We start from the raw sequence: 20,375 nt of genomic DNA on the forward strand, positions 1-20,375 counted from the left end.
GCACACAAACATGGCAAGGAGAGCACAAGCACATGGAAAATATTATAAAGCATGTAGAGAACATAGATCCAAGCATGTAGGCATGTGAAAACATGAATCTAGACATATAGGCACAGAAACAAGCATGTAAACATGTAGATCCTAGCACATAAACATGGAAGAACATGAATCCAAGCATATAAGCATGTGAAGACAAGGATCTAACCATATAGCATGGAAGCATAGGCATAAACACATAGATCCAAGCAAGGCATAGCCAAAAACATCATTCAAGCATGTGAGCATGTAACCCTAACATCAATATAGAGCAAAAAGAGGAACAAAGCATGGGAAAACATGGCATAAAACATAAAACATGTAGATCAAGACAGAAAAACATGTGAACAAGCATGAAAACATGCGGATCTAGCCAAACAACACATGGACAAGATAGATCTAGGCACAAACACATGGCATAAAGCATAAAGCACGTAGATCAAGATAAATAACATGTCAACAGGCATGGAAGAACATGGATCAAAGCTAAAAACATGCTAGAAACAAGATAAAGCAACAAACATGTCAAGGAAAGCCATAAAACATGTTATTAAGACAACAAAAAAGAAAAAGAAAAAAAGGGCAAGATAAATGCTAGAGAAGGATTTAGAAAGTTAGGGGTGTGGATAGTAGCTAAAAAGCTACATCCACACCCCTAAACCCCAAATCTAAGATGTAGAACTAAGGAGAAGAAGATTGGGTACAAGAACACTACCTTGTATTTTTGGTGAAGAAGGAAGAATCAAGAGACTTTGATGTGTTTTTTGTGTTTGGAAGAGAGAAAAAATGTGTAGAAAACGTCCAAGTAGAGAGTTGAACCTTGGGAGACCTCTCTTTTTTTGGTCTGGGGTGTGCCTAGGGCTATTTATAGCCCCGACACACTTTTCGAGGTGATGGACCTTGTAAGGGCCCTTGGCGGCCCTTTAACGGCTACCAGCCTCAACTTCCTCTGATGGGGTTAATCTTGACACCCTTGGAAAGATCTTGACTTCCTGATTCTGAAAAGGTATGGAACTTGAAAATCCAACGGTCGAATTAAAAGTTATGGCTCTAGGAAGTTAGTGGTGCATCGATTGATGCATTAACCTGGTTTTCACAATATCTTGGCCTTTACAACTTTGATTTCGACCCATGAATAGTCGTTGGAATGAGAATTTGATTATGTTTGCAATGAAGTTAGTTTCAACCCATTCTGACGACTTGATCAAAATTAAGGTTTTTGGGCCCATTAGTGGTGTTTTGTTCATTTTGGCTGAAAAATGCACTTTGAGTGCTTCGGTGTCCGAACGGGTTGTGCCACGTCATTCCTTGGGATCCAAGCACACGTGCAGAATAGGAATATACTTTATCTTAGCCAAAGACCTTTGTGTCTTTTCGATTTTGACGATGACTCACCACACATGTGGCACTAGTTTTTATTTTATTTTATTTTTTGCGTGTGGGTCCTAAAGAGGCTGCGTGGCCCACGTCCACATCCCTACCAGGTCCGAGCCACAGATCTTGGCCCGTGGGTCGGATCCGGGTATGGAAAAACCTGGCCCGAACCCGACTTGTTGCCATTCCTAGCTCGAAATTCAAATGTGTTGGCAAAACAATAAAATAAGAGTCATACTCTATTACTCTAATACCAAGTTTGTGTTTATATAATTTTATTTTATGAACTATGTTTAATTATATGATTTTATAAAAAAAAAAAATGTTCATATAATTTTATAGACCAACAGACAAAGCCGAAAATGTCAGTAAGAACTGAAAAGTGAACTAAAGAAACGTCCTACAATACAAAGACTTCAGTCAATAATCGTGTGCATTTTTTTTTAATTAAAAAAAAACAACAATAATTAATCTTGTAAATAAATAATTGCATTCCATTCCAACATTTTGATATTTGAATATAATTAAGTTCGTAGGGAAAAACAAAAACCGCAGTTTTAAACTTTAAAATAATGGATCTTGTGCTTTACAGTTTACACCATCATTGTAGTATTTTTTTTTTTTTTTTTTTTTTTTTTTTTTTACAACATGTTACTAACTTTGCAGCTATCATTATTTAAATGATTAGATGGTGTCTGTATATCATATGATAGGTTTTTTTTTTTTTTTTTTGGGAAGTAAAATATTATTGAATAGGAAGCCCAAAAGTGGGCAAAAACAACATGGGGAACTTGCTTATCAGAATCCTCACAAAGAACCCAAGAAGGGATGGATGAGATGGGTTGGGGTCCCCAAGTTGAACAAAAAGATGCCCAAAAAGCAGTAAAATGCGCTAGGCCATTAGAGGCTTTATGACAAAAATTAAATACAACTTGAGAAAAGGAAGGAAGGAGGAGCTGAATATCAAAGATGATTGATCTAAGGTCCCAAAAAGGAGTGGAACTAGGAACTTTAATTGAGTCAATTACAATCTTTGCATTGCCTTCAAAAATGACATATGGGAGCTGGAGGTTAGCTGCTGAAGAAATAGCAAGAAGGGCTACTTTAGCTTTGGCCTAGGCAAGGGGGGAGATAGATTCTTTAGCTGTGAAAACTAAGATAATATGCCTATTAGAGTCACGACAAACTGCAGAGGGAAAGGAAGCACTCGGGGTGATGGCAATGTTGAAATTGAATTTAACCCAACCAAGAGGAGGAGGTTCCCAAGCGGAGGTGGTGGGCTGCATTTTTAATTTCCAAGTGTTAGAATGGGCATAGAAACTTCTGTTAATATCAGTAGCAATGTCAATAGGGAAGGCTGGTGGTGAGCTATCAAAAAATAGTTTGTTGCGACTCCTCCAAATTAGATCACATGTTATGGTAGCCAAGAGAGTAAAGGTGTGGGCGTGCTGGGTGTTTAGATCAAAATGTGTGGATGGGTTAAGGATCAGTTGAATCCATTTAGGAGTCGATCTTAGAGTGATGTTGCCAATGTTGAGGGGGATGGGATAGGTGTCTCCATATGATGTTGGCAAAGGAACATTCAAAAAATACGTGGACAATGGATTCTTGGGAACCATGGTAGCGAGGGCATATTGAGTCCATATCATAGATTCTATGGCAAAGGAATTCTCTTGTGGGTAAGGAATCCTACACAATTTTCCATAAAAAGAGCTTAAGCCGCTCATTAATCTTCAAAGCCCACAGCTTGGACCAGTCTTTTTTGGAAAGAGGACCAGATGGAGTGAATCTTGCTTCTTGGTCGGCTAAGTAAGCCAATTTAACTGAGAATTTACTGCTTGGATTCTTTGCCCAAATTGCAGTATCTTCAATTGGGGAGGCAGAGAGATGGATTTGTTGGATGGAAGAGGCAGTTTGCTGGTCAAAAAGAGCATGGAGTAAGTCACGGTTCCATAGCCTGGTACCTGGGATGATAAGCTGGGCAACCAACTAGATGTCCTATGGGGTTGGAGGATGTGGGGCCAGGGATGAAACCTTGGAGAGAAGGTATCCATGAATTGTTCCAAATGTTGACAAAATTCCCTGAGCTAATAAGGTGATAGTGGCTCAATTTTAAGAGGGGGATAGACTTGATGATACCATGCCAAAGAGGGGATGAATTGGTTTTGGCAGAGGTATTTAGCAAGCTGCGACCTTTTAAATATTTAGATCGAAGAATATTTGCCCAAGGTTTATCAGCATTTGAAGCAATTAACCAACCTAACTTGGAAACAAAAGCCTTATTAAGATCATGGGCTCTTCTAAAACCGAGGCCACTAGAAGATTTAGGCTTACAAATGGAGTTCTAAGCTTTTGGATATAAGTGGCGGCTGGAATCAAAGAACCCCTAGAAGAAATCATGAAGCTTTGCATCAATTTGGGCACAAGTGTTCTTAGGCAGTTGGAAAGAGGACATCCAATAGGTTGGAATGGATGTGAGGACTGATCTAATGAGGGTGAAGCAAGCAACCTGAGATAGAACTTTTCCCTTCCAGCCAGTGATCCAACTATTAATTTTATCAATGATGGTGTTGAAAGGAGACTAGTTCCCGCGCTTGATGTGGAGGGGCAAGCCAAGACACTTGGAATTTGGATCCAAGAGTTTAAGCCCTATTTGATTGCAGATTTCAACTTTGGTTAGTTGTTGAACGTTGGTGCTAAAGGAGATGGCAGATTTGGCAGTATTGACCAAAAGACCCAACCATTCATGGAATTGGTTGAGAAAGTCTTGGATAGCTTCAATATCTGATGGGAGAGTTCTAGAAAAAATAATCAGATCATCAGTAAACATAAGATGGGATATTGAGGGACGACAATTCCTTGCAACCTTAATGCCCTTGAGGAGCCCATTAGATTCTTTTTGCAAAATATGCCTAGACAAAACATTAGTTGCCATGGTAAAAAGGAAGGGTAATAGTGAGTCACCTTGTCGAAGGTCGCGATTGGAGTTAAAAAAAACCAACAGGTGATCTATTGATAAGGATTGAGAAAGTTGGTGTTGATATACATTGATTGATGAGGTGGATCCATTTGTTAGAAAACCCAAAATGTTTGAAAATGGATAAAAGGAAAGGCCACTCTACTTTGTTGAAAGCTTTCTCCATATCTAATTTAAGGGCAGCAAATCCCTTAAAGCCAATTTTTTTTTAGGTGCATTGTGTGGAAGATCTCATAGGCAATGATGGAGTTGTCTTGTATGTTTCTACTAGGCATAGATGTAACTTGCTAAGGAGATACAGGGTTAGGGAGAAGGGATTTGAGTCTGTTGGCAAGGACTTTGGAGATTGTCTTGTAGGATATGTTACATAGACTAATGGGGTGGAATTGCTTGACTGTGCATGGTTTGGGGTTTTGGGGATGAGGGTAATGAAAGTGTGATTCATCTCCTTTAACATATGGCCATCAGCAAAAAAAGCTTTTAACAAAGTCAATAACTTCCTTATCAATAGTGTTCCAGTAAGTTTTGTAAAAAATGTTAGACATGCCATCAAGGCCAGGGGCTTTGTAAGAGCCAAAACTGAAAACCACATCCTTAATCTCTTGATCAAAAGTGATACTACACAAAGAATCATTTTCCATATCAGACATAGAAGGAGTGATGTGAGTTGTTGTAACTTGTAAATTGTAGAATCTAAGGGGCTGTTTGGGTGAAAAAAAAAATGTTCACTCATCACTCTATAACTCATTTCCTATCACTCAATAATCCCCAAATATCTCCAAAAACCCAGTTTGGCACCAAACTCAGTTCTGTTTTTCAACTTCAAAAACTTAAAAATGTGGGACTTATTTTTAAAACTTAAAAAACTTAAAAGTCAAAAATTGCAGCTGGACCCATTCCAAAACATAAAAAAATTAGTTCGGTTTTTCAAAAGTTGCAGCTAGACCTGAGAAGTGCTCTGACCATGGGTCCATTAATGTGTGTATATTTACAAAAAATGCCATCATAACTCAGTTTCCATAGCTCAAAAATACCCAAAACTTGTTTTCAGTTTTGCTAACTCATTACTCAAAAATTAGAGAATTGAAGGATGAAAACAAAACTTGAAAACAAATCTAAACAGCCTTTCTCTGCGTGAGTCCCACCATTTTTGAGTAATGAGTGATAAAAACAGAGTGATGGGTGATGGAAACACCAAAATCCAAACAATCCCTAATATTCTCTCAGTAAATAAACACTATACAATCAGATAGTTTTACTATTTTGAACTAAACTTTATAATTGGAAAAGAAAAATGAGTTAAAATCCTATAAATAATTTAAAAGATACGCTCTTATCAGTTTGGCATTGGAATATTGTGGATAAACACGTAAACTAATGGTCATGAAATCCAAACCAATACAAATATAAAAAATTTGAAAAAATTAAAAAATTAAAATGAAAGAATCTAGAATTAGAAATGAAGCATGCTTTGTTTAAAATAAAAGGGAAGGACCCGTGTGGTTGTATAGACAGAGATGGTGCTGGAAAATGATGGTGACAAATGTTCCACTAAGGCCAGTCAAGCCGACACCATGGTTGCAGAGGGGGCCATTGCACGTGTATGGATGATTGCCAGATATTTGGGGTTTTCTTTTCTTTTTATTTTTTGCTTCTCCAATCTAGAGGAAATCTAAAAACCTCCATTGTTTGCTCCCAGACTTCCTGGTAATATTCAAACAACTTATAAGATAACACTCATGTAACTTTGAATACTACAATTTTCCTGCTAACATTCGAAAAAGATAACTCATGTTAGAATATATTGGGAATATATTAAGATATTAAACAGTGACAAAAAGCCTGAATTTTCTTTGGGAGGGGATAAGGTATAAAAAAAACAAATCACCGTTTATGAATGAAAGATTCGATACTAAATTAAACATGAAAAGATAAAAGTAACATATATCATATATATATCTTAAATTAATCATATATTGAGATGTAAATCAAAATCCTTTTAAATCTTGAAAATCATCTATAATAATTTCTATATTAAATTTTTAACAAGCTCCCTTGATTTTAGAGCTAAAAAATATCCTAAATTCTCCTATAGAAACAAAATTATGTTTTCATATCCTAATCATCATGCCTAATTTCAAACCCAAAAAAGAAAAAGAAAAATAATGAGATGATTATGATGGCGAGAGAAATATATTACTTAAAAAAAAATGTAAAATCAAATAATTTGACACAATAATAGTACTTTTAATTTAACTCTATCAAAATGATTTAGTATTATGGAAAAGGAAAATATATATCTTCCAATCCAAAAGTTTAAACTTTTTTTACTCAATAAAATATAATCATTAATAATATTGATTCAGAATTTTATTTTTTTCAAAAATAATTCTAGAGGGAGTGGAGAAACATGAGTGAGAACTCCTACTCTAACTAGCATCATGGGTAGTATTGAGGATCTCGAGGAAGTGATTGTTCATACATAAGCTGGAAACACTTCTTATGATTATTGACGCATTCAGTTATGGTATAGCATTACTTAAATTTATATATTCATTAACTAAAAAGTATCCCCCTCTCTCTCTCTCTCTCTCTCTCTCTCTCTCTCTCTCTCTCTCTCTCTCTCTCTCTCTCTCTGTGGGAGGGACTAAAAGTCTCCTTATATGAGACTTTGTCTCCCATGTCCTCTCTCACTAGTCTTTTGAAGTATCTGGATTCTCTAGTTTTACATTAATCCTTTGTAGTAGTTTTTATTTCCTCTTTTTCTAAAGTCTCATTTTTCTTTTTTTCTTTTCCCCCCCTGTTTGTAGCTATGCCCCATGTACACTTCCCGTTATCCTGTGTACTCAAGTAGTTTCACTCACTTTATTTTTAATGAAGTATTCACTTATCATAAGATTACAACTATAATTGACAAATAATTAATTTGGTCCCAGTTTTTGTTCTCTTGGAAAAATGTTAGTTTTACTAAATAGAATTTGGAGAATTTGAGAATAGGATGAAGGGGAAGAGTTAAAAAAAACCAGAGAAGAAGGTTTACTTGCCTGATTGCCATTGTGTGATTTTTTGAGGAGGTGGATTATGTGCCTTTCTACCATTGGTCCATCTCCAAATACCATTGTCCATAGTTGTTGTCAACCCCATAGTAAGCAAGAGGGAATTATTCATGATTAGAGAGCCAAAAATAAAAACCCTTTTTTGTTTATCTTTCACTCAAATAATTGTCAAGATTACTTCATACACTTCATATTCAAAATAAAGAAAAAGAAACCTATTAAAAGAAATTTATAATAATATAAAATAATAAATTTTAGTATATTAAATCAAATTTAATATAAGAATAATAATTTAAACTTTACATTATTATTTTAATTAAAAATTATGGTAGGTTAGTCAATAATAATTATAATATAGAATAAACAATAAAACTTATTTTAAATTTCTAGAAAATCTGGGTTGTGTAATAATAAAATAATAGTTACTTATCAAAAAAAAAAAAAGTTAGAATAAGCCTATTAAAATAATATAAAATAAATAATAAAATGATTTTTATTGTATATTTTTCTGAAGGAAGATGAATTCAAAGAAAAGATGACTGGGTAGAAATTGAATTTAAGATGTGGGAGAGCTGCAAGATTGAAAGAAAGAATTTTTGCTAGAGACAGAAGCAGAGCAGGAATGCTTTGAAGAGGAAGTGGACTCAGAGATGGAAGGTGGTGAGAGCTTTGATAAGATGAATGGGGTATTTTCTACTGAAGACATTGACTATGGCGGAAGCCCACCATGTAAGCAGCAGCAACATAAGAAGCAGGAGAAGCCCTTGCTCGGAAAGTTTGGAAACCTACTCAAGGTCACAAGCAACCATAAGCAGAGAAATAGACCTGTTTTGCTTAACTTGTGCCTACTAGCAGGAAGGTATATATGGTATTAATTTGCACCTAAATGTGATTGAGATTTTTTTTTTTCGTTCATTTTCATTTTGTGTTTGTCGCTCTTCTTATCTTAGATTTTATGAAAAAAAAGTGGTAATTCCTGTCTATATTTTGATTTGCTGCTTCTTGTTCTCTATTCAAACTGGATATGTTAGTTATTGCAAAAAGCTGCAAAATTCTATCTTGATGTGCTCTAGTATATTAAATGGATATATCACATATCACTGTCAATTGTTGCAGAGTTTAGACATCATTATTGCCTGGGAAATTACTGTTTGCAAAGGGAACCACACAAGTTGATGTCTTTTGCTGGAATTGAATTTCATCTGATTTGGAAACAGTCTTATAAATCTAGCCAAATTTACCATTTCATGTTATTTTATTGAAGTATGCCCACTGATTTAGGAAGTGAATTTTATGTTTTCAAGGTCTGATGTGCCATGCATACCTTAAATCGTAGTTAAATAACTGCCTCCTTCTGCAACTGGTTTAACATTATCAGATGGTAGGGAAAACCCACTTACCTTGCAAGTGCATTATTAAGATCAGGACTGACTTGAGTTTAGATGATAGCCTAATTGCATGTCAGACTCAAATGCAAGGAAACTTCATTTGTTTTTCTGTTTTGCATATATGGAAAGGACTTTTATTTTTAATTGAAATTTGAGAAGGATCTCTCTGTTAGTTGTTGATGGAACTGGCATGAGTGCTTCCTTTGTTCCAAACATGTATGAGATAATCCACAAACTTAGTCTTGTGTCAGCATTTCAATGTATTGAAATTGCTGATTGCTTATGTATTGGTGAATCAGATGGCTTATTTCATAAGTTGTGGTGAATCCAAGAGGTTGAAACATTGTGAATGTTGCATTTACAGTTTGTTGTTACATGGCTTATCAGATGCCTCAATGCATACTTGTAGCCGTTGGCAGGTGAAGCTTAGATGGGGGCCTTGTTTTAAAATTAACTAATGGTTAATTTTAAAGAAGCTTTTTTTGCTTTGAACAATCCCAAGCGTATGGAAGTACCTGGGGTAAAAAAGAACCGTAGTACATTCTTTATTCAACTGCTTATCTGCATTCTTTTCCACCACAGTTATGCAGATTTTTTTCCCCCAACTGTTGGCGTCACAATTAATCCTGTGTTTGGATGGAGGGAGACGCAGGGATAGGTTCTCTCCCTCCATCACAAACATACTTAGGTGCTCTTCGATTTTCAAAAAAAAGAAAAACCTAGGTGCTCTTCAAAAATACCTAATTGAATGTTGTTGTTGGTTTATATTTTTTGGTAGATTTTTCAGTTTAGAAAAAAAAAAAATGTAAAGGCCATGTAAGTTGAAATAAATTTCCAAATACACACTAGAATAGAAAATCTGGGTTCACATGTCTCTGTCTCACTTGTTATATGGAAGGGAAAAAAAATGAGATAAAAATAGAATTTGAAATATATATATGATAGAAGAAGACATTGTTTAGTCATTCTCTTTACTATTTCGCTCTTTACATGGTAAATAGGAAAAAGAAGATGAATAGTGACTAGTGACTAGTTCATTTGGTATGAAATAATTCCCTCTAGACTTCTCTCGATTCTTTTGTGCAGACAACATTTTTGTCTGATATCATTCTAACATGATTATGTAACTTATATGCTCTTCCTTGACTTATCATTTATTTTGGCTCTATGGAACATTTGGGTAGTTCACAATAAATTGATTTTCTATCAGTTAGACAACTCGTTTCTCAAAAAGAATTTTACTATTATGCTTATAACACAAAAGTTTCACTAACTAAACAACCAAGTTGGATTTCATGGTTATAACACAAAAGTTTCACTCACTAGACAACCAAGTTGGATTTCATGATTCCTTCCCCCTATTGGCTGTTGGAGAGCATTCACATCAAGTGTGCTAAATGCTAAAATTTTAGCATTTAGCACACCAAACAATAAAAACCTTCCAACACCAGGTGTTCCAAATGCCAAATGATTTTGACATTTGACATAGTGTTGTTACATCTTTGGAATGGTACAGACAAGAAATGGTAAAAGTTTATTACTATTTTATCTAACTTTTCTCTCTCTTCCCTCAACACATATCTCTCTCTCTCCCATTTGCTTTTCTTCTCTTCTCCTCCCCTCTCTAAACTCTCTCTCTCTCTCTCATAGCTATCCCCACCAATCTCACTACATTGCCCACAAACCCACGCCCTCAAGACTGCCTTGCCGTTGACCTCACACATCGTCATCCACCATGTAGCGCTGTCCACCTCCCACGTTTTCCACCATTCCACGCTGTTGACTTCCCACCTTTAGATTTTTCAATTGGCCACTTTTTATTGTGGTATTTGTGGTGGTTTTTTGGTTATTGCCTTGGGTTTTCTTTTTGGGTGGTGGATGTGGGTTGAGTTTCATGGTTGTAATTGGTTGATGTTGGTGGGTTATGGCGGTGGGTGTGGGCTAATTTTGGTGGTTTGGTTGATTTTGGATTTTAGCTATGTTGGTCAGTGGTAGGGGGTTGGTTGGTTGATTTTGGGTTTTGGTTATGGTTGTTGGCGGTGGTGGATTGTGGTGGTTGTAGGGGTGGGCTATGGGCAGTGGTGGTGGTGGGTTGTGTAGTATATATTACTGTTTGAAGTTTTTTTTTTTTAATGTTATTTTAATGTGTTGTATATATGATTTTAATATATAGAATTAAAGAATAGAACATGTGATGTAGGGTATATTATAAAATAATGTGCTAAAATAATAAAGTAGGTTTTTTAGTGTGTCAAAATGGCATATTTATAGAACACTTGATAAGAATGCTCTTAGTAAGTTGAATATAGATTGTAGCTCCAAAGAAATCCATGATTCTTTGCGAGCTAATGGTATTATCAAAGATTAATTTGGTTATTAGATGGTTGATTTCTTGATTAACATAGGATGTCAAAACAATTTTTATGGGATAGGTGGTGGTGATTAACTATGAAACAATACAAGTGCGGATTAATGGCTTTTATTTCAATATCTTAATTGATTGATGATATGAAATAATTTGGTCTTACTATAAAAAATAAAAATAAAACTCTTCATCTAGTAATTGTAATGGTCTATTTGGTATAGATTGTTTTTATTGATTTTTTTTTTCTACTATTTAAAATTAAGTTAGATAAAAGTATGAGGTTGAAAGGTGTACGCTCACCCTTAGATGGGGAAAATCATATGCATTTTCACCTCAAAAATTTTTTTTACAATTAATTTGGTATTTATTATTTTCAAATGTGTTTCAATGATATCATTACCGTTGTTTACTAATAAAAAAATGTATTTTTTTCGAACAAAGTAATAAAAAATGTTGGTGTAGCTAGTGAAACATTTATTTGTTAGCTTAATTATAATAAACAATTTCATGTAAACAGCTTGGAAAATAAAGCCACATCATCTAAAAAATATTTACTAAAAAAAACTATAATGTGTTGTGAAATGATAGAAATATATAAAACAAAGTAAAAGAAACAAGAAATATATATTAATAAACTATTATATTCAAGTGGTCATGCACAATTCTTTTAATCTCTCTTCGATGTGTACAATAACAGTAAAGTAATCGCACATATATATAGGACCTTAGAATGCTTGTAGAGTTTATAAGATAATGTTGTAATAATGAGTACACTTATAGATATACATTTCTCTTATAGACACTTGTAGATATACATCTCTCCCACATAACTTTTTCATTGCCCAAAGTTTACACATTCCAATCAGACTTTATTTATAACATAATCTTCATTCTCTTGGGTTTTAGTAACCAAAAAGTATGAAAGCAATTTAAGATGAGATCAAATATCAACCAATTATAAAAATTTTCTTTCTTTTCATTTTTTGACTTTTGTTTCTTTTTCTTCACTTTTTTTTTTCTTTACAACAAAGTTAATACTAAAAGAATATTTAAAGGAAAAAGAAAAGGAAAATAACCACAATTGATGTTAAAAAAATATTTATATTTTCTAAATTTACCCATTTTAATAAATGAAAGTGAATGTAAAATAAAAAATAAAAAAGAGTGAAAGAGAGACACAGTCACACTGAGTCACTGACACGGTCTCTTCCTCTTCCGTTAGAAAATGTCCCAAAGGAAAGAAGCACGACTGCCGAAGATCCTCCGACATAGGACGAAGCGTGATGATCTCGCAGAAGAAATCGTGTTGGAAATATTAGCAAGACTGCCAGTGAAATCCCTCCTAAGATTCAGGTGCATTTGCAAAACCTGGTACTCTTGCATCACCAACCCCAATTTCATCTCCACCCACTTGCTGTGCTACAACAACAACCATGATGGTGGTTATGTCATACACATGCCCATGGCTACTTCTTTCATGGCTTATTTTCATCGTCCTCACAGTCAAATCTGTACGCTTGCTTTCGACCGCACATTTGAAACCATATCCGAGTTTAGAATTCCCTTCACTTTTCAATCTGGGTATCCCCGTTTAGTGGGTTCTTGTAATGGCATATTATGTTTCACTGATTTTATCATATCAAAGTCTAAAGATGTATACTTGTGGAACCCTAGTATTAGAAAATTTAAGAGGTTGCCTCATACTTGCTTGACCCAGTTAAGTAATGTGGCACTCGGATTTAGGTATGATTCCCAGAATAATGACTACAAGGTTGTCAGGTTTTCATGGACTATTGCCAAACCTAAGCCTCCCCCTGAGGTTGAGGTGTACTCATTAAGTTTGGATTCATGGAAAATAATTGAACTTGGAATCTCCTGGAGACCCAATGTTTATTATACTTTGACATTCCCATTTGTGAGTGGACATTTGCATTGGATGATAGAAATGATAGATGAAGGAGATGCGCAAGAGGGTCATTATACTTCTATGATTTTGTCATTTGATGTCAATAGTGAGAAATTCAAAGAGCTACCACTGCCTGATGATGAAGGAAATTGTATTTCGAAATGTCTTACGTCATTCAAGGAAAAACTGGCTTTGGTTAAATTTGAAAGTTGTGTGCCACCACATAGCATGCTTTTATGCTCCATTTGGTTGATGAGGGAGTACAGTGTGTTTGATTCCTGGAATAAACTCTGTGTTGTACCAGTTGAAAGCTATCCTAATTTCATTGGCTTCACCAAGTATGGTTTACTTCTAGTTCGAAAATGGTCTCAGCTGGTCTCTACTAACAGTGAATTAGAGGGCAAAGATAAGTCTTTTTTAATTGACCCTAAAACTCTACACGAGAAGGAGGTTAGTTACATTGGTAATCACGTTGATAATCGTTTTGACATAGCTGCTTACATGGAGAACCTTACTTTACTTGATGGAGAAAATCTGGTATCTTACTGAGAAGATGGTGCTATGTGTATAACAAGTGATGTCATCACAGGTACGTATGAATTGAAACTTCTATCATACATTTACTGGTTGCAGTAGGCATGTTAGTATTGTTAAAACCATTATTTATGCCCTGGATTTAAATGATCCTTTTATGGTGGTGGCTGTTACATATCAGTATTTTTTTTTTTTTTTTGATAGGTAAAGTAAATTTTATTAAATAAACTGTTAATAGTGTTGTTGAATGATTATTGCACAGATAGTGAACCAATAAAAATGATGGGCCAAAATAACCTTGTTTACTTGTGTGTGTCTCTGCTGTAGTGATAAAAAAGAACTCATTAGAGCTATCTAACTATATATTTTCTTAATAATAAAAAAATATATGGCAAAAAAGATAGAGGAAGAATAAAGAGAAATAAATAAAATAAAATAAAAAAGGAATAGAAAAAAGAAATGGTACATGAAATGTTGTCTTCTTTGAGGGGAGGTTTGGGTGGGAGAAGCAGCGGGGGACTTGGAACGCGATCCCCTGGTGTCTGTCTCATGTGGTGTTTATGGAGAAAGAGGAATCATCTTCGTCATTATTTTGATGGGTAGGATTTAAGAGTGGTGAAGTTGAAATAGTTATTGTTAAATTCTCTAAGTCTGCATTAATCATTTGTAGTAGTTTTTATTTCCTATTTTGCTAAAATCTTTCGTTTTTCATTTTGTAGCTATGCCCTTTGTGTGTCTTTGTGGAAACATAATCGAAATGAATGTAAGAGGTTTTCTAAACTTATCAACTTTGAGGTGGGTTGTGTTTGTTGTATTCGCTTTTGGCTAGATCCATGGTGTGGGGAGGTCATCCTTAAGGTGGCCTTTTTGGCACTGTTTCATATTGCCCTCAATAAGGACACTTATTTGGCACACTATATGCATTGGACTAATGGAGTTATTCATTGGGACGTTCTCTTTACCAGATCAGTCCATGATTGAGAGATGGAGATTTTACATTATTTTCTTGGCTTTCTCTATCCCATAAAATTGGGAGGACTAGGACTGACTATGTGGCGTTTATGGAGAGAAAGGAATGCTCATTGCTTTGATGGGCAGGGGTTAAGTGTGGCAAAGTTGAAATATTTATTGTTGAAATCCTTATACGAGTGGATTTAATGTCTCCGTTGTCCTCTCTCACTAGGCTTCTAGAGTTCTGGATTCTCTAGGTCTACATTAATCCTTTGTAGTAGTTTTTATTTCTTATGTTTCTATAATTGGTCCTTTTTTATTTTTTGTTTGTAGCTATGCCCCATTTACACTTCCCGTCATCCCATGCACTAGGGTAGTTTCACTTATGTTATTTTTAATGAAGTACTTACTTATCCCAAAAAAGAAAAAGGAAAAAAGAGACTGAAAGAAACTCAAAGTTGAAACCTATGGTGTGTTTTTAGGGAAACATATTCAGAATGGGTTTAAAGGTTTTTTAAATTCATCAAGTTTGAGGTTGATTGTGGTTCTTGTATTTTCTTTTGGCTTGATCCATGGTGTTGGAAGGTGATCCTTAAGGAGACCATTCTGGCACCATTTCAAATGACCTGAAATAGGGAGACTTAAGTGGCAAACTATATGCGTTGGAATAACTGAGTTATCCACTATTTTTTCAAACTTTAAAAAGAAAAAATAAAATAAAATAAGCACCAGGGGATTTCTTATGAGTAGGTAACCAAAAATAAAATCCTTTTTTTGTTTTCTCTTTCTCTCTCTCTGAAATAATTGCTAGGATAGCTATATATTCGTTATAATTTTATAAATGTTTAATTAATTTAAATAATTGTTATATACAATTGCATATGTTTCACTGCTTAGTCGTACACAATCAGTCTTAAATCAAGGAAAAGAAGAAACAGAAACCTGTTAAAAGTAATTCAAAATAGTATAAAATATATTAAAATTTTTTATATTAATTCAAATTTGTATTATTATATAAATTTAGAATTATTTTTTTAATTTATAAATTATGGTAGGATATTAATATAGAATAAATAATAAAACTTCTTTTAATTTTCTAGAAACTCTTGGTTGTATACTAATAAAATAATGATATAAAATATGCCTATCAAAAAATAATAATAATAAAATAAATAAAAGTGGTTTTTGTTGTATATTTTGCTGAAGGAGGATGAGAGCAAAGAAAAGGAAGAAGACTGGGTAGAAGTTGAATTTAAGACGTGGGAGAGCTGCAAGATTGAAAGAAAGAATTTTTTTCTGGAGAGAGAAGCAGAACAGGAATGCAACAAAGATGAAGTGGACTCAAAGATGGAAGGAGGTGAGAACTTTGATCAGATAAATGGGATATCTTCTACAGAAAACATTGATGATGGTGGAAGCCCACCATCAAAGCAGTAGCAACATAAGAAGAAGAAGCCTATGCTCGGAAAGTTTGGAAGCCTTCTCAAGAAGAAGGGCACTAGCAGCCATAAGTAGAGAAATAGACCAGTTTGGCTTAACTTCTGCCCCACTAGCAGGCAGGTATATTTGGTATTATTGCACCTAAATGTTTTTGCTTCATTTTTTATGCTCCCAGAAAGCCGAATAGGTTAAACCGTTAAAGCCGAATAGGGAAATAGCCTCCTCCAGCGCCAACTGATTGACATTATCACGTGGTAGGGAACACCCACTTACCTTGCAAGTGCAGTATCTTAAGATCAGGACTGACATGAAATTACTTGGTAGCCTAGTTGCATCTCACTCAAAAAGCTAGGAAAGTTATTTATTTAACTGTTTGCTTATTTGGGTAAGACAGAAATTTTCTGTTTTGCACATATGGAAGTATTTTTTTTAGAAATCTGAAGAGAATTTTTCTGTTAGTTGTTGAGCGTGAAACAAGCATGAGTACTTCCTTTGTTCCCAACATATATGAGATAATACACAAACTTTGTCTTGTGTCAGCCTTTCCATGTATTGGAAATGCAGATTGACTAAGTATTGGAGTATCAGATGGCTTATTTCGTAAGTTGAATCAAAGAGTTCTGCAACATTGCAAATGTTATATGGACGTTTATTTTTTGATGGATTTTTACACGTACTGTTTGTTGTTGTTATTGTGGGCAGCAAAGTATAGTGAAAGTAAGTGTTATGTGATAGCATATACATGTATCTAAGTGACCCCAATGCTCTTCTCACCAAAAAAAAAAAAAAAAATGTGATCCCAATGGCATACTTGTAGCCATAGGCAGGTGAAGCTAAGGTGGGACACATGTTTTATTGGTGCTGAGCATGGCCAATTGAACAACGTTTTTATTTTAGAATGAAACACACACACACATACCCAAGGGAGATGGAATGAGGATCTAATACAAAGGCAGGTTCTGCTTCTTCTATCTAGTACACATAGGGTACGTTTGGTACACTGTAATGATTATTACGTAAGAATAGGAATAAGTATTACAAGGAATACATTAAGTTGGAATGTAATAAGTATTACTATTCATTAGTTTGGTGACTATTTAGAAATAGAATCTTGAATATGCATCTACAATTTAGTAGAATAAAAAATAATGTTTAATTAAATAATTTTTAAGTCAAATTTCCTAAAAAATTTATTTTAGGGTGTTCAAAATAAAGCTAACACTCCCTCCGTCCACTTTGTTTGTCCTGTTTGAAAAGTTAAACTTTTTAAGGAACATTATTTATTGTCTTGTCTACCTTTTAAAAATTTATAAATTTTCAAAACTACCCTTAAATAAATTTATCAAAAAATTGAATTAGTAAATTAATAGAGGTATAATAGAAACATTAGTAAATTAATGACTTTTATTTTAGAAACAGAACAATATTTTGGACATTCCAAAATGGAATAGATGACAAACAAAATGGGACGGATTGAGTAATTAACAAAAGGAAAATATATTTTCTTTCTTTTTGAAGATATGACAACTAATGGCTTTTTAGGAAATTTTTTAGAAAAGTTATTACATAAGATGAAGGAATAAATATTCAGTACTTTTGATAAAGAATAATTATTCTTCATTTTGAAGAATAGCTATTAATAAGAAATAACTATTCATTGTAATAAAAACATAACTAAATAACCGAATAGTTATGTTATAGGAATATCTATTACATTACAGTGTTTATTACAGTCTACCAAACGTGCCTATACTAAAAAAACCTATGCACGTTTGTTTTCTGCAATTCTTGCATGACAATTAAGTTTGATAGGTGTTCTTCAAACATTTAGCCATCATATGGGATTTTCATAAGCTCCAATTTGAATATCATATGACTGTATGCCTACTTGACATGTGTTTTTTTTTTTTTTTTTTTAATTTCTTAGTGAAGTTTTCCAGTTCAAAAAAATAAAATAGAAAAAAAGAAAAAGAAAAGCTAGGTAGTTGAAAAGGTTTCCTAATTCAAAAAATTTAAAACAAGAAGATTTGGAGTTAAAGAATCTTGTGGTTCATTGACATTCTCTAAATTACATTTCTTTTGAGAATACTAAAACACTAAGATTTAGATTTATTCTCTAAATTACATTTCAATTAAACATATTGTTTCTCAATACTTGCCAATAAACCAAGCTAGATTCTGGTTGGTGGGGTTAAGAATCTTAACACTAACTGTTTGCCTATTTGACATGTATTTTTTGTTTGTTAGTGAAGTTTTCTGGTTCAGAAAACATAAAAATAAAATAAAAAGCCGGGTAAGTTGAAATCCATTTCCAAATGTACATTGTTGCAAAAAATTTCAAACAAGAAGATTTGGAGTTAAGAAATCCATTTCCTCCAGACTTCTCCTGATTCATTTAGTGCGGACAACATTCCAACATGATTATGCATCTTCTATACTCTTCCTTGACCCTTATCATTTATTTTGGCTCTTTGGAATATTTTGGTTCATAATAAATTGATTTTCCAACAAGTAAGCAACTCTATCTCTTAACTCGTTCTTGAAACTATCCATTATACCTGGGAATTTCCCAACTCTTTCTCTTCCGTTAGAAGACGATGTCCTGAAGTAAAGAAGCACAACACCGATGATCCTCCAACGTAGGACGAACAATCATCTCCCAGATGAAATCGTGTTGGAAATTCTAGCAAGGCTATCAGTGAAATCAGTCCTAAGATTTAGGTGCGTTTGCAAATCCTGGTACTCTTTCATCACCAACCCAAATTTCATCTCCAACCACCTTAGTCACAATCATCATCATGATGAATATGTCATACACAAGCCTAAGATTTATCCATATCAGCCTCTTTATTCTTGTTCTAACCTTCAAGTTTGTACGCTCGCTTTGGACCGCACCTTTGAAACCAAATCCGAGTTTCGAATTCCCTTCAATTTTCAATCTAGGCATCCCGGTTTAGTGGGTTCTTGTAATGGCATATTATGTTTCACTGATTTTATCGCATCAAAGTCTAAAGATGTATACTTGTGGAACCCCAGTATTAGAAAATTTAAGAGGTTGCCAGATACTTGCTTGACCCAGTTACGTACATTGGTACTCGGATTTGGGTATGATTCCCAGAATAATGACTACAAGGTTGTCAGGATTCCATGGAATTGTACCAAATGGATGCCTACCCCTGAGGCTGAAGTGTACTCGTTAAGTTTAGATCCATGGAAAAGAGTTGAACTTGGAATCTCGTGGAGACCCAATGCTCTGTTCTCCAAATTTGATTATATTTTGGCATTCCCATTTGTGAGTAGACATTTGCATTGGATGATAGAAATGAGGGAAGTAGGAGGGGGACAAAAGATGTGTTTTTCTGCTATGATTTTGTCATTTGATGTCGATAGTGAGAAATTCAAAGAGCTACCATTGCCTGATGATGAAGGAACTTGTCCTGTGACGAAATGTGTTAAATGTGTTACATGGTTCAAGGGGAAACTGGCTTTGACTAAATCAGGATATGGTGTACAACCACATAGCATGTTATTCTCCATTTACTGGAATAAACTTTGTGTTCTACTAGTTGATGATTTTACTTATTTCACTGCTTTCACTAACTATGGCATACTTCTAATTCAAAACATGCCCCAGCTGGTCTTCACCAACTGTGAATTAGAGTGGACATATAAGTCTGTTCTAACTGACCCCGAAACTCTACATGAGAATGAGATTAGTATTCAAGTTAATTATGAGTTAGATGTAGCTACTTACATAGAGAGCCTTGCTTTACTTGATGATGCAAATGTGGTATCTTACTAAGAAGATGGTTCTATGTGGTATAAGAAGTGATGTCATTACAGCTATGGATGAATTGAAACCCCTCTTGCTTTTACTTATTGCAGTAGGCATGGTAACATTGTTGAAACCATATTTTTTTTCCCTAGACTATATTATCCTTTTGTGGTTGGGGCTATTATATATTAGAATTTGATATTGTTTGTCAATGATTGTTGCACTCAATCAACAAATAAAACCGTAATTGGTCAAATAACCTTTTTTTTTTTTTTGCTTGTGTGTCTCTGTTGTAGTGATAAAAAGAACTCAATACTGAAAATTATATTATGTACCTGGCATATATGCCGGGTATCGCACAGACTGGAGGGCCCCACAGTTTGTGGGACCTACAAGTCTGTGAGTGACCTGGCATATATGCCGGGTACACAATATAACTGCTCACTCAGTAGAGCTCTGCAGCTTTTTTTTCCCCACCGAAAAAGAAAAAAGAAAAAGAAATGACAAAAGGGATAGAGCGAAATTCAATAATTAAAAAAAAAAAAAAAAAAAAAAAAGAAAAAAAAAAGAAAA

The 20,375-nt window shown here is 34.3% G+C and overlaps 2 protein-coding genes across 2 annotated transcripts; both read left to right on the forward strand.

The window, feature by feature from the left end:
* The first annotated feature begins 7,916 nt into the window (after nucleotides 1-7,916).
* LOC111988123 (F-box/kelch-repeat protein At3g23880-like) lies at nucleotides 7,917-16,699 on the forward strand. The gene is made up of 3 exons (XM_065766030.1): nucleotides 7,917-8,302; nucleotides 12,419-13,691; nucleotides 15,794-16,699. Exon 2 carries the CDS (start codon nucleotides 12,422-12,424, stop codon nucleotides 13,649-13,651), a length of 1,230 nt encoding a protein of 409 aa, XP_065622102.1. The 5' UTR covers nucleotides 7,917-8,302; nucleotides 12,419-12,421; the 3' UTR covers nucleotides 13,652-13,691; nucleotides 15,794-16,699.
* Nucleotides 16,700-18,653: 1,954 nt separating this feature from the next.
* Nucleotides 18,654-19,829, forward strand: LOC111988411 (F-box/kelch-repeat protein At3g23880-like). The gene has a single exon (XM_024020203.1). It carries the CDS (start codon nucleotides 18,654-18,656, stop codon nucleotides 19,827-19,829), a length of 1,176 nt encoding a protein of 391 aa, XP_023875971.1.
* Nucleotides 19,830-20,375: the final 546 nt, after the last annotated feature.

The sequence above is a fragment of the Quercus suber genome, unplaced genomic scaffold (assembly GCF_002906115.3).
Source record: "Quercus suber isolate HL8 unplaced genomic scaffold, Cork oak 2.0 scaffold_675, whole genome shotgun sequence".
Lineage (NCBI taxonomy): Eukaryota > Viridiplantae > Streptophyta > Magnoliopsida > Fagales > Fagaceae > Quercus > Quercus suber.